The following is an 18,788-nucleotide window of genomic DNA, read 5'->3' as shown; positions in this document are numbered from 1 at the left end:
TACCCGCTCGCAAAACAAACCCTGCTGCCTCCTGGGATCCAGAGGCTGTGTGCGTGTGTGTGAGCAGAGCGTGCAGTGTACGAGGGGCACATATAGGTGAGGCTGCACAGGGGTGACTGTCTATGTATGTGTCCTGGGGGGTGTGCATAGGAGTGTGGACACAGCTGAGGTTTTTCCTACTGTGTGGGGTGAGCAGGGTCTCTTCTTAGTCACTCTCTTCAGCTCCTGTAAAATCCTGAGATTAGAGCTCACATCCATGGCTGGCACCCAGAAGACAAAGTCCCCATCGTCCCATGCTCTGAGAGTGACCAGCCCGAGCCCTTCTGCACCACCTAACGCCAGGGGACCTGCCAAGCTTCCTGTCCAGGACGTTCCCAGCTAACTCTCCTGCCCCACCCCCGGTCAGGCACAGGGAGTCCTCCTGGCCCCATGTTGGAGCAGAATGAACTAGCCCTGTGACCTAGGAATGGGGAGGGGACTGGGCCGAAGGTTCCAGCCGCAGGCAGCGGGTGGGGGGAGATGTCCCCTTCAGGAGGCACATGGCGGCATCACAGCACAGCACAGGGCTGCAGGGGGATCTCCTCTGGCATCCGGGGCCCTGGGTTAGGAAGGGCAGGGGTGGGACGGGAGGAGGACCTGTGTGCAGAAGCAGCAAGACCCTGACCAGCAAGAGGCCCCTCGCACTCCTCCACCAGCCTCTCTGCACCAGGAGGGCTGGTGCAGAGAGGCTGGTGGAGGAGTGCGAGGGGCCTGGCGCTGGTCAGGGTCAGGAGGACCAGTCCCCCCGAGGTCTCCAGGAGCGCCAGGGTTGAAGAAGCCTGTCCTTGCTCAGGGGCTGGGCAGACACGCCGGGGACTGCAAGGGGCTGTCCTGTGGGGGAGGTGCACCGGCTGGTCCTCTGCTTCGGGTCTGACATCCTCTCCAAGCAGCCAAGCCTCGTGCCCAGCTGGTCCTCCCAGACCCTCCTGCACAGCCGCCCGCTCGGGCCTCTGAGGAGCCTGCAGGCCCTGCGTGTGAGGAAGGGTTGCCGGGGGCTGGTGACATGGCCAGCGCTTCTCAAATCTCATTTGGGGTGAAGGATTGGCTTCCTGAGGCCCTTGCGCTGAGCCAAGTCTGTAAGGCTTCTTTGCTCAGGGCAGGATGGGCTCTGGCTGGGCCCCTCTAAGGATGTAGCGAGGAAGCTACCACACAACAGCAGGGAGGCTCCTTCCCTGATAGGTGCCCAGGGTGAGCTCCTTCCCTCTGAGCTTTTGGAGACGAGCCCTTTCTCCTGACTCAGCTGCCATGGGAGCCTCAGGTGACAGGCGGGTTGTGGGGCGTGAGGGACCCCAGAGTGTGAGGCTGCAGGGGCGCTGGGACACGCTTGTCCTGCTGGGGTTCTGGGCCCACAGACCAGGGGTCATGTCCCCGCCTCGTCTCCTCTGCCTTCCTTCCCCTTCTCTCTCTCTTCCATTCCATCCAGCTCCTTGCAAGGGAAGACACATGCGCTCCATATGACATTGTGAATTTATCCAGGGAGTGGGAAAGAGGGGAAGCCAGGTGAGTGACAAATGGGCAGACCCGTAACACACGGGAGTGATCGGGGGCCCAAGGCGATGGTAGTCACGCAGGACTTAGCAGCTACAGTAACGGCTGCCCAGGGAGTCCGTGTCCTAATCCCCGGAACTCAGAGCAAGCCTGTTTTGTCTGAGTGGGCCTGCGTAATCACAGAGGGCCTTATGAAAGAGAAGGCGATGTGAAGACAGAAGCAGGGGGACATTTGAAGAAGCTGATGGATTTGAATATGGAGGAGGGCCCAGGAGCCAAGGAACGCAAGGATTGCAGCTCTAGATGTGGGAAAAGGCAAAGAGAGGGATCCTCTGCTACATCCCTGCACCGGGGGCCCTGCCAACACCTTGGCTGTGTCCAGGGAAACCCACTTCCAGCTTCTGACTCCAGAGCTGTCAGAGAATAACTCAGTGCTGTTCGAAGTCCCTAAGGCTGTGGTCAATTATTTTAGCAGCAAAAGGAAGTGAATTCAGGGACAAACAGGCAGGCAGAAGGGGCAAAAGACAAGGAGAGAGTAGACAGACTGGAGGAGGGCAGGTGATCAGGGTTTAGGTGGACAGTCAGAGACACAGGTGGGTCAGAGACAGATGGAGAGATAAGCAGATAGGGAGCCTGGAGAAAGGTGAGAGGAGGAGGGCAGAACGTCTGACGGGCAGGAGGCAGGAGATGAGGTAGGCCGGCAGGTGGGCAGATAGAAGCAGGAAGTGGGCACAGAGGCAAGGACGGGAGAGAGTGACAGCGAGACAGGATGGCAGGCAGGAGCCCTCAGAGCTCGTCCTTGTCTCCAACAAGCATTACAGGAGCTTCCTGAACTGCAAGTGGATCCCATTCTTGGGCTTCAGCACAACTCTTGGAATGGGAACAGGGACCCTGGAGGGATCGGGTGCCAGCTCAAAGCGAAGCAAGGTCAGGGCCACGGCCACCTTCATCTCATTCATGGCAAACTGCTTCCCGATGCAGTTCCTGGGTCAGGCAGGGAAAAGGAAGTGAGCAGAGGCTTCTAACCCCTGCCGGGCACAGGGCATTCAGGGCTCGCCTCCACGTGGCCCAGCCCCGATCCCTTCCTTACAGCTCACACTGAACATGCCGCCCAAGCCTCGGTCCACCCTCTCCCCCTGACCTTTGCAAAGGCCATCTCTCTCCAGGACTAGCTCCTAACTCCTACTTCTGCTCTCAGCAGTAGCAAGTCCTGTTGGGGAGGGTCGGCGCTCTAAGCCACAGGGTCAAGTCACGTGAATCAGTAAATGTGAATTAGTACTTTGTTCACTCGTCCACAGGCAGTTTCTGGTTTCTGTCCAGGCCAGGGCACTGTAGGGGGGTGTGGGCAACTCTCGGGCCCTCACCACCCATGGCAGACAAGCAGGGGCCCCAGTCCCCAGACAAGACAGGACAGAGTTGTGTAAGGAAGTCAGGATGGCAACCGGGAGGCTTCTTGGAGGGGCCACGGGTTAGCGCCCCTCGACCTGCTGGACCACTTGCCTCCCAGTTAATGCTCCGGCCTCCTGTCTCCCCGTAGCCCCTCAGTCAACCCGCCCCTGGAGCCTTCCCATTCTACTCCAGCAAGGCCCCTCCTCCCATCCCGTGGGCTCCTCACTGGCCTTTCCAGTCTCCTTGCCTCCCCTCCCTCTACTGCAGCCACGGCGGCTCGGGGCCTGCTGCGCCCTCCATCACAGGGAGGACACGTCGCGGGGCCTCAGCTGGCGTCACAGCGCTCTCTGGGCTGCTCCTCACTCACCTCGCACCTGTCCAGCCCCTCTTCCTCGCTCCGCTGCTGTTGAGGTCCCGTCCCCCCGCCTCTGCCGGCCACACGCTCAAGACTCAGTCTAGTGACCGCCTGGCCTCCCGCCTCTGCCGCCTGCGCCTCTTTCTCCCACATCCCCAAGCAGCTTTACTGTTAACTCAAGGACACATCATCGTCCAGTGACCAGGACAGTGCCAGAAACATGGAACATCCCACAATCTGCTCAGTGAATGAATGAACGAGTGAAAGAGTGGATGAATGCATGATGTCTGTCTTGTAAGGCCAACGTACTGACCACTACACTATGGAAACGTCGCATGTCTGTCTTGAATAGCGGTAGTTGTCTCTTGACTGTGAACTCTCAGAGCAAGGAAAGTTCCTTTCGTCCCTGTTGTCCCATCTTGTAATATATGGTTTGGCACACAGAGGCAGGTTAATAAATAGCTTTCTATTTGAACAAAGTTAATTGAATTGAAAAAAAAAAAAAGGAGTGGATTAAAATTAAACATTAATTCTGACCTCGGAATTGAGTTGCCAGGTACCCCCTGTCCTCTGGTGGCAGCCGCATGACCTGCAGCCAATGTCTACAAGGAAGAACAGGACCCTGGCACAGATCAAATCCTAGAGCAAATTCCGGGAACGTGTTGCATCAAGCCTGTTCTGTGGAGGTTGATTCACCAACTGAAAATTTCACAGAATTACAGGCTCAGAAAAAACTTGGATTACTAAGTAGTTCCAAAGTTATGGAAGTTACTATTTCGGGGAGGATCTGTAGCCGTTGAAGATTTTCACAGGAGTCATTTTCGAGTGTATCGTCCAGGTTAACAGCTATTTCATGTGTGTTTTATATTTTACACGGCAGGAACCTCTCAAATGCATGTGTCCAACACAAAATAGTGAGTTTTCTCTCAAAAGCACTTGATTGCCTTCAATTTCATCCTTTTTTGCCAAAATTAGACTCTGTAGATTCTGGGACTATGGTATATAATCCCCACTACATATATAGAATTTTGGCAACCAGAAATGGTGTCATGTTTATATGAATATGCAGTCACAACTGTTAGGTTTGACTACAGAAATAGAAAAGACACATGTGGCTATGTAACTTTCTTCAAACGGCAACTGTAAGTGATCACATACATGGTTTGAACCCTCATGAGAAGAAAAGCAGCTGGAAATCTAAATCCATGCAAACACAACTGATGATACAGTCAGAGGTGGATTGTTGAATTAAGTAGAAAAGGCAGTGGGCTGGACTAGGAATGTGCGAAGAGAGAAAACTATCTTTAAAGATGACTGATAATTGTGGAAAGCAAACATCTGAAGTTTACCTTTCATGAAAAGTTCTAAAGCTGAAAAGTCATACTCCTAAAGTGAGGAAAACCCTGGAATACTTTGGAGCGGCCACGGCCATGGCAATGTGGCTGGTCGTTGCGGAAGTCAGGAGGTCAAGGTCTCCGTGGCGTGCCCTGAAGGCCTTCTTGTACATGGGGACACACGCCTCCTTCTCAAAACGTCAACACACAGGGACATAACTGCATACACCACATATGAATGTAGACAGTCACACACATCAGGTAGCACCCAGTGACACCCAGATGCCCCAGGTACAGAAGGCCTCACCTGGATCCTCCTGAGAAGGGCAGGAAAGCATGGCTGTGTTGAGAAGAACCTGGTGCAAACCGGGATGGGTCAAACACCTGCAGAGAGCACCGGGGCCAGGACAGGTGGGGTCAAACTCCTTGCACCAATCCACCAGGGGACAAGAATCCCCGAGGGGGAGCAGGGGAGGTGCTGGTCTGGAGAGAGTATTCCATCCCCTCCTCCATCATACCTCTGGGTTTGGCCACACCTTCGGGTTGTGGTGAAGCCCATAAAAGAAGAGGGAGAGCGGGACTCCTGTGGGGCAGGGAGGAGAGAGAGAAGACTGATGGTACCCATGGCAACAGGGGCAATGTGCACAGAAGGCCTGGAAGCCACCATGAGAGCTACCCTCCATCCCTCTGAATGAAGTGGTGCTCTTGCAAGACAGGTGGGCTGGAGGTGACAAAGCATATAAGCACAGATTAGGAGCAGGTAACCATGGCCAGGACTGAGGAGGAAAAGGATTGGAGGCTTAGTATCAGGATCGCCTCACATGAAAACTCACAGTTATCAGGCGCCATCATGAGCCCTTGGGGAAAGTGCATTAACTCATCTAATCCTCACAGCAGCCCTCAAGGAAGGCACTCCTATCCCCATGTGCGGATGAGGCACCTGAGCTTCTGAGAGATTAAGGGACGTGACCATAATCCCACAGCTAGGAGGTGGCAGGGCTGGGATTCAGACCCACTGGGAGGTGAGCCAATTGGTGGCCTCCAACCACGGCAGGGCTCTCAGACCTGATCATCAGCTGCTCTCGGCCATCCACCTGAGGGCTCCTCAGAGACTGGACCAACTGACCCATGACAATGGATTCTCTGAGCTCCCTCATTTACTTAGACCTCATATGGAAAGAACCACATCTCCACCTGCTTCTCTCTTAAGCCTTGGTGTCTCAAGGAATTAGAATTTTCAGCCTCTATTACAAGACCACCTTCAGGGTCTAGCATTTGTTTACTAAGCTTTTGCTGTGTTCAACTTCTATGTCAAGCATTTTACAAAACTTGTCCAAACTACAGAGTAAACATTAATTATCTTAAGGTGGAAACGAGTCAGAGCATCTCAGAACTGGGAAAGCACATGTGGATTTCTGATCTCCCACGTGGTCTTGCAGAGTGCTTAGTTTAGTGGGTGTGGGTGAAGCTCATACCTGCAGGTAAGGAGCGTCCATCAGGGAAGGTGATAGGCTTGCTCAGATCTCTGAAAATGAACGGCACTGGTGGATAGAGTCGCAGTGCCTCCTTGATGCACATGGTGATGTAGGGCATCTGTTCCAGGTGGTCCCTGAAAGGTAGCCCATTTGAGAGCGGCAGAGCCAGACAACCAGGGGTCCTCCACTCGCGGAGGGGCGAGGTCCTCCCACCTGCTGGGCGCTCACCAGGTGATGGATGCGCCATCCCCCAGGAGGCTCTGGATCTCTTCCCGGCACCTCTGCTGATGCTCAGGGTGGGAGGCCAGAGCATAGAGGGTCCAGGAGATGCCACTGGCTGTGGTGTCGTGACCCTCAAACATGAACGTGTCCACTTCGGCACGGAGCTCCCTGTCAGACAAGCTGCTCCCATTCTCCATCTGCGGAGGCAGGGGGAGTGCAGGGTCTGCCCTTCCTCTGTGCTTCTGGGCAAAGCCTCAGGCCTCTCCTGCCCACACTCACTCTGGCGAAGAGGAGGATGTCCAGGAAATCCAGGTGCCTCTTGCTCCTCACCTTCTCCAGCTCTCCCTCCTTCTGCAGGTGAGCCTTCCTCAGCTGGATCACTCCATCTGTCCCAGAACAGTGGTTCCCAGGCAGAGCTGAGGGCTCCTGGGGGCTCAGATGCAGCACCCACCGTAGCCTTATCTGCCCCCAGGCCCAATCTGGGTACCAGGTGGATGAGGACGAGGGTGGGAATGGGCGCACATGTCAGGGCAGAGAGTCCAGCATCGTCTGATCCGGGTCGGGAATCCCCTCAATAGCACAGCCCATGGCGGCTCTGCCTGGACGATGCTGGGAGGGGGTCTCATTCCACCGTCAGCAACGTGGTGACACATGTGTCTCCCTGCACCTCACCTGACACCCTGACGTCTCGGGTCCCAACCCCTGCACCAGGAAGTACCCAGTGTGGGCGTGTGCCAGCCCCTGAAGAGGAAGCAGGAGTCTGGGCTCCGCCTGAGGGGTCAAGGCCAGGCCCTTTTACATGTGCATGATGGGGGTAGGTGGGCGGGAGCTGCCCAGAAGGATCAGAAGAACCTGTGTGTTGATGGGTGAGCTGACAGGCGCGGTGGCTCCAGCGGCCTTCAGGGCTCAGCCTGTAGATGATGTCGTTCTGGTAGAAGATATTCCTCACCCGGGAAAAACTCAGATTGCTGAGGTCCTTGATGGCTTGGATGTAGGACTGGATTTTCCTGAAGGGAGAGGATGCAGAGGAGACTAGAGTGGAGGGAGCCTCTGACCCGGAGACGGAGTGGGGCTCCGGGTGGGGATTCCTCAGTCAGCGGGGACAGGCAGCACTGAGGCTTTGTTATTTCTGCCTCTCAGCCCAGGAAACCCTCAGTCCTTTACAAGTGGCCTGAGCAGCCAGGCTTCTCCCTGTGCAGGAATCAGGGACCTGTGACTGAGTCAAGGTTGGTCTGGGTGGAATTTGACTGTGGTCCATGGCTCTGTGCAGAATGGTGCTTTCTGTGCTGATAAGTGTCCACGCTGCCCTAACTGCCTCTCAGGTAAGTCCTCCCCAGCTGGTGAGAACAAGGACCCTGCCGTTGAAAGGTTGTCACTGACCTGTCTGTCTGGATGCTGCCCTGGTGGCTGAAGGCGCACTTCATGATGGTGTCCAGGGTCATCAAGGAGACGTGTCCAAGGACCTCCAGATGTGAGTCCAGGCTGACGAGCTCCTCCCACTTGTCCTGTGGTGGGAGGGGGACATTGACCCTGCTCTGCTCCCCCAGAAGGCCTGTGCTGACAAGGCCGGGCTCTCTCTCTGTCTCTAAATCTTCGGATGAGATTTCCTCACTTTCTAAGCAGATGTGTTTTAGCAATTTAAGGCTGTATCACACACGTGTAATGTGACGTCTATTTTCTCAGAATCTTTTATTATATAATTAATCATGTTCTCTCATAATATTCTGTATTAGTTCCAAAGTTTAGGAACAAGTGTTGATCATAACCACCTTATGGGAGGCCAGAAAGCATAGCTTCTCAGGGAACAATGTGGAGTCTTTTGTGTCCTGAGATTGGAACCGGACAGGTGATGCCCAACACTAGTATGCAAATATTTCAAGGCAAGGAAAAGCTTATGGGGCTCTACTGGGGCTCCTAGGAAGGGACATGAGGTACTTCAATTCCTTTTATTCATTTCATGTTAGCTGAGACCAGGTGGTGCCCAGTCCGGATGAGAGGTGATGCTTGTGAAGACCCAGCTCTCTGCATGTAAACCTGGCCTCATTTCCTCCCATGAGTGGCTCAATTCCATGCAGAGGCCCTGGACTCCATGCCAGAGTCTATCTGAGTGACATCCTGGATGCCCACTCTACCACTGAAGCTGCCATTGTCCAGGGCAGCCAGGGGCAGTTTGCACTGCTGTCCAGGGGAATGACCCTTGCTCTTTCCTTTGTGTTGAAGATGTGGAGATGAGAGGAGAGTGGACTCTCAATAAACCATGGCCCTGCTTTCCCTTTCCTTGGATCCAAGCTGGTGCTGGGATACCCCTCTGTCCCATCCAGTTTTGGTGAGCACTGTCTCAGAGTACGTTCTGAATGCATAATTCTGGGGGCTGTGTCTGATGGATGCCTGAGGGACACGAGTGTTTGAGAGTGGACTTTTTTTTTTTTTTTTTTTGCGGTACGCGGGCCTCTCACTGTTGTGGCCTCTTCCATTGCAGAGCACAGGCTCCGGACGCGCAGGCTCAGCGGCCATAGCTCACGGGCCCAGCTGCTCCGCGGAATGTGGGATCCTCCCGGACTGGGGCACGAACCCATATCCCCTGCATCAGCAGGCGGATTCTCAACCACTGCGCCACCAGGGAAGCCCCTGAGAATGGAATTTGTCAGCTGTGCTGGATATGAGTGGGTCCAGGTGACGAGGGATAGACTTACCAGCATCACTCGGACAGAGTCGGCCATGAGACCCACGTAGGGCTTCAGGATGTCATAGTGGAAGGCTGGGGTCAGCATCCGCCGGTGCTGGAACCACGTCTGCCCCTCCAACACAAGCAAACCATTCCCTGGGCCACAGATGGGTGTGTGTGTGGGTCGGGGAGCCTGGATCAGAGGGACGACTGGGCACAGCTTGGGAGGAACCAAGGGTGTCAGGAAAAGACACACCATGGGCAAAGGTAGGAAAGGCTAGTACAGTTCAGGAATGTGAATTTCCAGAATGGCTGGTCCATAGGATGTGATTATGACAGCTGTGAGACAGAGGTTGAAGAAGAGTAGGGGGGCAGGTGATAGAAGGAATTAGTTAATAGTCAGGCCGAGAATATCGCAGAGGACTGAGAAGTGATGAAGAAGAGGCTGAGCTTCAGGAGGGCTCTCAGCACCTGTACAAAGGGTGAGAGTTTCACTGGAAGGAGAGAAATGAGGCTTGACTGAGAGATGAGGTGGTGACAGGGTGCCTGGTACCCGTTGTTCTCCATTAAGCAAAGAGGTAGCTCTTGGTAAACCTAACTGGTGGGTGGACTGCAGTTGTATTTAAATGTACTTACCAATCCAGGGGATCAGCATTCTGTAGGAATCGTGAGACTTTGGGTCTGAAAGGGAAGGAAGGGAAGTGGAGGGCAGCGAACAAGGCAGGCAGCCCCCAGAGCAGCTGTGGTACCTTCCATTCCTCATGCTGGTCAGCTGGCAGTCTGTCTCTAGCCACCTCCCTCTTGCCTCCCATCCCTGACTCTCTCTGTCCTGATGGTCACTGTGGGCCCAGGAAGGCAGACCCAGTGTCCCAGGAGCAGAACACCCACAGGACTAAGACGGTGAATCGGCAAGAAAGATAGGCTCTGCTCAGCGCCACAGAGTAAGAAAGGAGCCTGTGGTTTTCTACAGTTTGTGGTGGTTTGGCCATTTCATGACCCAGGACAGGCAACAGTGAGAGGTGCCAAACCTACATCAGTGTGGACAGGGAATTGTCTTCCAGACCTGGGATCATCTCAGTTGGGTTAAAACAAGAAAGAAAGTAAGACAGGAAAGAGAAGCCAGCCCCACCCGGGTGTTTAAGCACTCACTGTGAGTGAGTGATGCTGGCCTGAGTCTGGCTTGTGGGCTGCAAGGATGGCTGGTAGGGAGCCAGGTACTGATGGCTGTAGTGCCAGTTTCTTCTGGAATTTCACAGATCCACGGCCATGTACCCGAGAGGGAAGATTTTCTCCTGCTGGGATGTGGGTTTCCCTCTCACCTGATCTCCCCAGGACCACCTTCATGTAGTCAGGGTCATAGATCAACACCAGGGCTTTCGTCCCCCACAGCCAGCGAGCACAGGCACTTGGGTATTTCTCTACCCACTTCAGTAGGGGTTGCAGCTCGGTCTCGTCTTGGAACTGTCCCCAAGGGAAAGATAAATCAATAAAACCCTTCTCTGAGTTCCAGTGCTGGAGTGGGGGTGAAGGGCAGGATGTGTACAGGGAGATCGTTCTGGATCAATCAGCAGAACTAGGAGTTTGGAACTATTTCTTCTGACCTGGGCTCTGCCCCAGACCTGCTGGCTGTCCACCTTTGTCCTAAGACCACATTCTGTCCTCTTGTTGGGTAGAGCCCTGGGCCACCAGTACAAACTACCTACAGAAACTTACACCAGAGATTCACTCCCAGCAGTAGAAAACTTTGGGAAGTGATTCGTACAACATTTGCATGAGCAATTTATGATAATTTGTATCACTTGGTAAGTAGTTTGTCATATAATTTTGTTTATTTAGAGAATAAAATGTATTATAAAAATTAAATTTATAAATTAATTTCATTTTGCTATACTGGTTGTTAAATATTTTCAGTAGTACCCCAGCATACATATAAATGTTTGTTAATTTGAGTGTCGTATGTATATGGATAAGTGAGAAAAATTATATACTAAATTGTGTTTGTATCATATTATTTTACATATTGAGTGTGTGCACAGATTCTGGATGTATATATGGAAATGGTATTGAACTAAGGTTTTGATATGTGGATTATTTTATCTAATTTTCATTTACCAGTGTCCAGAAACTTGTGTGCACTTCCCACTGCCTAGAGGAGTCTCTTGAAACTCCTCAGTGTGGACCACAAGGCCCTTGCTTTCTGGCTTTACCCTCTCTATTCTTGCCTCTGGCTGGGCTGGCGAGTCCACAGGACCCATTGCTCTGCCCCCAAAGATGCTGCTGCCTGTGCGCCTTGCACTGGCCCCACCTGCTCACACTTCTAAGCCTCTGCCCAGGTTCTTTCCTCTACCTGGTGTGCTCCTCCTCTTAGCCACAGAGCAACTGCCTCTCCTTAACCTTGCAGATTCAGCTTCGTTTTATCAGCTCTGGATTTCTCGTCAACATTTGGTCCTAGGCATGTTCCATGCAGTCACCTCGTCTTTAATTCAATGGCTTCTGTGTAACTCAAAGCAACCATCCGCCACTTGGGTATCTAATCTCTGCCTGCATCCTTCTACCATCAGAACTCACCAGCTCTAGGGCAACTTGCCTACTGTGGGATGGGTTCCTTCACTGAGCACGTATTTACTGAGCATCTACTATGTGCCAGGCATTGGTTTAAGGCACTGAATGAGGATGCGGCTGTAGATGCTTGTCTGTTTGGAGCCTCCAGGAGGAGACAGTGAGATTGAGGACATGACAACCCTAGGGGCTCATGAATGTGTGATGGAGGGAAGACCAGGCCTCTGGGGAAGCTTTGGGGAAGGGGCCCTAACTCAGACCTGGACGTTAGAAAGCTCTTTTTCATGCATGTACCCATTCATTGAGTCATCATTTACCAAGATGCTCTCAGGTTACAAAGATGAACCAGAGGAAGGCTCTCCCTGAAGGAGCTCACAACTATGACACTGCAGACAAAACTAGCTGAAACCGGTTAGCACTGCCTTATGAGAAGGACAGGCAAGGGAAAAAGGGTTGTCTCCTCCACTCCTGGGAGACCCAGAAAGACATCATGGAGGAGGTGGCTTGGGGTTGGGCCTTTGTAGACAGACATATGAGGGACAAGATCATTCCAGGTAGAGGGCACATGGGAGCAGAGTCCCAGAGGCCAGAATGCCCAGGCAGGCGGGGAGGACGCTGAGTAAGCTGGGGTGCAGGAGATTAGGAAGGAGAGGGGAGAGAGGTACTGGGCCAGCCCACGTGGGGCTCGGGCTGTTTCCGGTTCCCGTCTTTGACTCCACTCTACTCTAATCACGCTGCAGAGAAAGGGAGGCCTCAGCTCTGCAACCCCTGATTTTCTCCCAGCATTTGTTCAGTCCACAAACCCTTGATGAGCCCCTCTCCACATGGCCCCTGACTTGGCTCTGAGCCCCTCGCCGCCCAGGCTAGTGCTGCCAGTGCTGGGTGGGTAGGTGCTGCCCCTGCCCAGCCTGCAAGCCACTCCTTCCCTCCTTCCTGTCCCTCCACACACTGGATGGGCAGCCCTCTGCTCAGGCTCTGTGCAGGGTGCTGGGGGTGAGGGGGATTTCACGTTCGGTTCCGAGAGCACATAGTCCACTGAGGGAGGACACCAGGCGGGCGACCTCACCCTATGGATGGTGCAACTCAAATGTCAGTTCTCCTTACCTGGCATCATCCTGGGAACCTCGCTCATGTGTGCCAGCAACTTGTCAGGGTTTAAGCACTGAAATCAGGAGACTGGAAAATTCCTCAGTCTTAAACCGAGCCAGTTTGTCCCTACAGCTGACATAAACCCCCACCCAGCAATTGGGTCTCTTTTCCTGTGACCTGACACCTTCCTAGATTCCTGTCTGTCGTCTCCACGGACAGTGCGCCCACAGGGCAGCGTCCATCAGACTGATGTCTGTGCTCCCAGGCAAGCTCAGGGCCAGGCAGAGAGGATGCGATTGAGGGATGGGGCAGGGAAGCATCTAGAAGCCTGTTCTATGAGAACAGCTGAAGCTGCTCAGCCTGGAGACGGGGGAGACTCAGGAAGGAAGAGCCCCTGTCCTCAAAGTGCAGGGCTGCCAGGACAGCCTGCAGATCTCCCTAAGGAAGGAGTGTCTGGCAGACCCGAGGACACCAGCACGGGGTCCTGGGAGGGAGGGAGCTCCCCGGACTGGGATGAGGAGCCAAGACCTGAGAGGTAAGCTGGGTCCTTTTGTGAGGCCACGTGCTCGCCCCACAGCAAGGCTTCGTCCCATGGGCTTGCTGACCAGGACCATGGCCTGAGAGCCCCGGCCCTCCCTGCCCTCCCACTTCCCCGTCCCACTCCATCCTACCTCCTGCATGTGCCCATAGAGCCAGTGGGAAGGAGGAGACGGGAACTGCTGGAGGGCTTTGAGCAGCCACTGTCTGCGCAGGTAGAGCTGTGCTGCCTTGAGCAGAAGCAGAACCAGGCCGAGCAGGGAGGCCACCTGCAGGAGCCCAGAGACACCGCCCAGGGCTCTGGGGGTGCTCAGCACAGAGACACTCATGGTGCAGCGGCTTCTGGATTGCTGACTGTCCCTGAAGGTGGCTGACCTCCCCTGAGCAGCCAGCCTGGTCAGGGAGGCTTGCCCCGCCCACGTGGGTGTGGGTGAAGGTGAGGACAGAGCTCAGACCTGGGCCTCCAGGGTTGCCTTTTGTTTTTTTTTTTTAATTTAAACCAATATCTGTTACAAAATGTAAGTAATATAAAGAGACGATAATATTTATAAATAGAAATGGGAGTTTAGGTTGTAGCAGGATCCTGCAAACTATCACGTGCTTACTTTTTAAAAAACTTATACAAATGGAAATAAAACAGAAAAATGAATGTTTTTCTAAAACTTCTTTGAATAACATATCCCTGTGATATCTTGTTTAACACTGTGATATTGTACAGAACCAGAGTTTAAGTCTGTAGTATCATCTAGCTGTGGACTACCCTGCATGACCACAAGAATCATTTTCATTCGTCTCGTGCAACTGAAAATTCCATCTCCCCCGCTTTTTTTTTTAAACTAACCAGTAAGTTACTGAACACTGAGGGTATGGATGCTTAATATTTTCTTAAGTTTGCAGTGATATGTCTGTGTCAATACCCCTGCCTTCCTTCTTAAGAAATGAGAGAATACAAATTTGAAATGCAGTAAAATATGGCTACTACTGAAATATGATAGTCTTAGTTTTAAAAAAGGTTTAGGATTATGTACTTAATATTTAAATAAATTTAATTCAGATCTCTTGCTTTAGTCACCTTTTGAGGCTTAAAGATTCTTAAAGCAAGATTCCTTTCAGAGTCATTGTTTTCACCTTGCTATTTATTAATTATGGACTTAATCTGTGTTTTTCTGCATCCTCCATTCTTTCTCTCTGTACGATCATGCCTTCATCTCACAGCAATGTTTCTGGAGGCTCTACCTCGTACCAGACACTTTACTAGAAGCTGGAGATACAGTCACAGATAAACAGATACAGTCGCTGTCCTTGTGCAGCTGGGTCCAGGCGATGCAGGAGGGAACGTCTACCCTTCTGGGGTTGGCACCTTACCATTCTGCCACCATCATGTCTGAGTGGCACTGCTGAATCCTATTCCAAGAATCTGATTCTAATCTCATGACCAAGGTGTCCACCTGCTACAGTCAACTGTTGTTGGTGGTGAATAGGGCTTTCAAAGGCCCACCCTTTGCGAGGGAAGAGATCTCAGAGCAGACATCCAAATGAATGTCAAATACATGAATGAGTAGATGGGTAGAAGGACTCATTCGTTTATTTGTAACCATGTGTTGAGTACTTACTTTGGGTCAATGCCATCCTAGGAGCTAGAGATCCAGCAGTGAACAAGAAGATCCCTGCTATTGTGGAGCTCCTGTTCTAGTGGGGGTGTGGGCGGGGCTGACAATCCTGCCCTGAACTGAGACGTGTCCTGCTTGAATTCATTCTCGGGGCTGCTCTGTGTTCCCAGGTCACGTCCATCATTGGGACTGCCCTGCTCTGTTGATCCAGTGCAGACACTGACTGGTGGGAGCCTCTTACCTCTCCAGCTGTGTTACCTGGTTTTCCTGGATCTCCTCTTGTTGGCCCAGAGGACTTGGGGTCCATGTTTCCGCACAGGAGCATGCCTCCTTTCTGATTGCTTGATGCCCAAGCCAGCCAGCTGCCTGCAAATCATTCTTCATTGGCACTGCCTTTGTTCTACCCAATTATGTATGGCATTCTAATTCCTGACTTTGCCAATATTAGAGGGGTTGAAAGAAATCTCAGTATTATAAGAGCTAGAAATATTTGGTTGTGGTTGCTATATTAGGCCAGTAGAAATTGAGAGGTGATTAAGCACCATGAGTAGTATAATTTACGTAAGAGAAATTATCTACTTATTGAGTCTATATATTCTCTGATGGCCATCAGTGTAATGGAAACATCACTGGAGGTGTTTTAGTGGTTCCATCAGTCAACTCTTAACTCAGAAAAGTGACAACTGCATCAAAAAAAGACCAGAATTTCTCAAAATCAAAATAATCTGAAAATCGAATACAACAATTTTCATGAACAAACTGGGCTTTGGCTGACTCTCTGTGGCTGACTCCAGTAGGAGCCATCTTAGCTCCGCTCTGCTGATAATCGCTCAGCCTCCTTCTCTTGAGAAAACACTGGCTCTCACCGTGTGCCCTCACCCCCCGCATCCCCCCAGGGCCGAGTGCTGGCTCACTCAGTGGGTAGGCACTGCCCTTCCCCAGCCTGCAAGCTGCTCTCTCTCCATCCTCTCTCACTCCACACACTGTGCAGAGCATCTCTCCAGGTCAGGCTCTGTGCTGGGTACTGGCGTACAGGAAGGGGACGATACCTCAGCCCCAGGAAGCTCGCAGTACGGGGTATGAGGGAAGAGAGCCCAGAGATGAACAGACCCTACTTAATGGCACAGTCAAATGTCAATACCCTTTGCCTAGAGGCCATCCTTGAGACCTGATTGATCAGTTTGCCTGGGAATATCACAGTTTTAACCACTCAGAGTCCTGCATTCCACCAAACCGAGCCAGTTGGCCCCCCTCTGGCTGACATAACCCCCCACCCAGCAGGTGGGCCTCTTTTCCTGTCACCGGACACCTTCTTAGATTCCTGTCTATCATCTCCATGGACTGTGAACCCACAGGACAGCATCCATCAGACTGATGTCTGTGCTCCCAGGCAAGCTCAGGGCCAGGCAGAGAGGATGCGATTGAAGGATGGGGCAGGGAAGCATCTAGAAGCCTGTTCTATGAGAACAGGTGAAGCTACTCAGCCTGGAGAGCAGGGAGACTTAGTAAGAAGAGCAATTGTCCTCAAAGTGCAGGGCTGCTAGGACGGCCTGCAGATCTGCCTAAGGAAGGAGTGTCTGACAGACCTGAGGACAGCAGCACGGGGTCCTGGGAGGGAGGGAGCTCCCCGGACTGGGATGAGGAGCCAAGACCTGAGAGGTAAGCTGGGTTTTTCCCAGGAACCACGTGCTTGTTACACAACAAGACTTTGTCCTGTGGACTTGCTGACCAGGACCATGCTCTGAGAGCCCTGGCCCTCCCTGCCCTCCCACTCCCCCCGTCCCACCCCTTCCTACCTCCTGGTTGTGCCCGTGGCTAATTAGAAGCCCTTCAAGAACATTTTTATAATCACGTTGGAGAGATCGGTTTTGCAATATCAATAGCAAAATCATTTCTCCATTCAAATACATGAGAATTCAAGATTAAGTTTTATCTTTAATCTAAATTATGATATTTTCCTACTAATAAGTTTAATTTGAACTGCAACCAGAAAATGTGCTCAACTGGGGCTGCAACCCTTGCTTCTATCTAGAGGGTCCACCAGTTTCAGTCCTACTTTATTGAAGTACTACAGTTGTAGCAGGAGTAGTTTTACTAATTCCCTTTTATCCTTTGTTAGAATGGATATTTATTACGTTGAGGTAGGTTCCCTCTATGCCCACTATCTGGAGAGTTTTTATCATAAATGGCTGTTGAATTTTGTCAAAAGCTTTTCTTGCATCTATTGAGGTGATCATATGGTTTTTATTTTTTAATTTGTTAATATGGTGTATCACATTGATTGATTTGCGTATATTGAAGGATCCTCGCATCCCTGGGATAAAGCCCACTTGATCATGTTGTATGATCTTTTTAGTGTGTTGTTGGTTTCTGTTTGCTACTATTTTGTTGAGGATTTTTGTGTCTATAATCCAGGAGCATGGTATATTTCTCCATCTGTTTATGTTTATGAAGATATTGGTCTGTAATTTTCTTGTTTTGTGATATGCTTGTCTGGTTTTGGTATCAGGGTGAGGGTGGCCTTGTAGAACGAATTTGGGAGTATTTCTCCTCTGCAGTTTTTTGGAAAAGTTTGAGAAGGATAGTTGTTAACTCTTCTCTAAATATTTGATAGAATTCGCCTGTGAAGCCATCTGGTCCTAGGCTTTTGTTTGTTGGAAGATTTTTAATTACAGTTTCAATTTCATTACCTGTGATTGGTCTGTTTATATTTTCTAATTCCTGGTTCAATCTTGGAAAGTTGTACCTTTCCAAGAATTTGTCCATTTCTTCCAGGTTGTCCATTTTATTGGCATATAGTTGCTTATAGTAGTCCCTCATGATGCTTTGTGTTTCTGCAGTGTCAGTTGTAATCTCTCCATTTTCATTTATAATTTTATTGATTTGAGTCCTCTCCCTTTTTTCTTGATGAGTCTGGCTAAAGGTTTATCAATTTTGTTTATCTTCTCAAAGAACCAACTTTTAGTTTTATTGATCTTTGCTATTGTTTTCTTTGTTTCTATTTCATTTATTTTTGCTCTGATCTTTATGATTTCTTTCCTTCTACTAGGGTTTTCTTTGTTCTTTCTTTTTCTAGTTGCTTTAGGTGTAAGGTTAGATTGTTTATTGGACATTTTTCTTGTTTCTTGAGGTGAGCTTGAATTGCTATAAACTTTCCTCTTAGAACTGCTTTTGCTGTGTCCCATATGTTTTGGGTTGTCGTGTTTTCATTGTCATGTTTCTACGTGTTTTTTTCTTCTTCTTCTTTGATTTCTTCAGTGATCTCCTGGTTATTTAGCAGTGCACTGTTTAGCCTCTATGTATTTGTGTTTTTTACAGTTTTTTTCCTGTAATTACCTTCTAATCTCATAGCATTGTGGTTGGAATAGATGCTTGCTACAATCTTAATTTTCTTAAATTTTCCAAGGCTTGATTTGTGACCCAAGATGTGATCTATTCTGGAGAATGTTCCATGTGCACTTGAGAAGAAAGTGTATTCTTCTGCTTTCAGCTGCAATGTCCTAAAAATATCAATTAAGTCTATCTGGTCTATTGTGTCATTTAAAGCTTGTGTTTCCTTATTAATTTTCTGTCTGGATGATCTGTCCATTGGTGTAAGTGAGATGTTAAAGTCCCCCATTATTATTGTGTTACTGTCGATTTCTCCTTTTATGGCTGTTAGCATTTGCCTTATGTATTGAGGTGCTCCTATGTTGGGTGCATAAATATTTACAATTGTTATGTTTTCTTCTTGGATTGATCCCTTGATCATTATGTAGTGTCCTTCCTTATCTCTTGTAACAGACTTTATCTTAAAGTCTATTCTATCTAATATGAGTATTGCTACTCTAGCTTTCTTCAGATTTCCATTTGCATGGAATATCTTTTTCCATCCTCTCACTTTCAGTCTGTATGTGGCCCTAGGTCTGAAGTGGGTCTCTTGTAGACAGCATATATGTGGGTCTTATTTTTGTATCCGTTCAGCCAGTCTGTGTCTTTTGGTTGGAGCACTTAATCCATTTACATTTAAGGTAATTATCAATACGT

The 18,788-nt window shown here is 50.6% G+C and overlaps 1 protein-coding gene across 1 annotated transcript; it reads right to left on the bottom strand.

Moving 5' to 3' along the window:
* Positions 1-1,273: 1,273 nt before the first annotated feature.
* Positions 1,274-13,625, bottom strand: LOC309958474 (taurochenodeoxycholic 6 alpha-hydroxylase-like). The gene is made up of 12 exons (XM_082834375.1): positions 13,287-13,625; positions 10,287-10,428; positions 9,604-9,648; positions 8,996-9,123; positions 7,683-7,807; positions 7,155-7,309; positions 6,582-6,688; positions 6,309-6,499; positions 6,081-6,214; positions 5,124-5,188; positions 4,913-4,989; positions 1,274-2,511 (listed from the first exon to the last, which is right to left on the bottom strand). Exons 1-12 carry the CDS (start codon positions 13,479-13,481, stop codon positions 2,343-2,345), a joined length of 1,533 nt encoding a protein of 510 aa, XP_082690501.1. The 5' UTR covers positions 13,482-13,625; the 3' UTR covers positions 1,274-2,342.
* Positions 13,626-18,788: the final 5,163 nt, after the last annotated feature.

The sequence above is a fragment of the Leucopleurus acutus genome, assembly GCF_964270905.1.
Source record: "Leucopleurus acutus genome assembly, chromosome: 2".
NCBI lineage: Eukaryota > Metazoa > Chordata > Mammalia > Artiodactyla > Delphinidae > Leucopleurus > Leucopleurus acutus.
The sequence above is the reverse complement of the archived record's forward strand: the minus strand, read 5'-3'. Positions and strand labels throughout refer to the sequence as shown.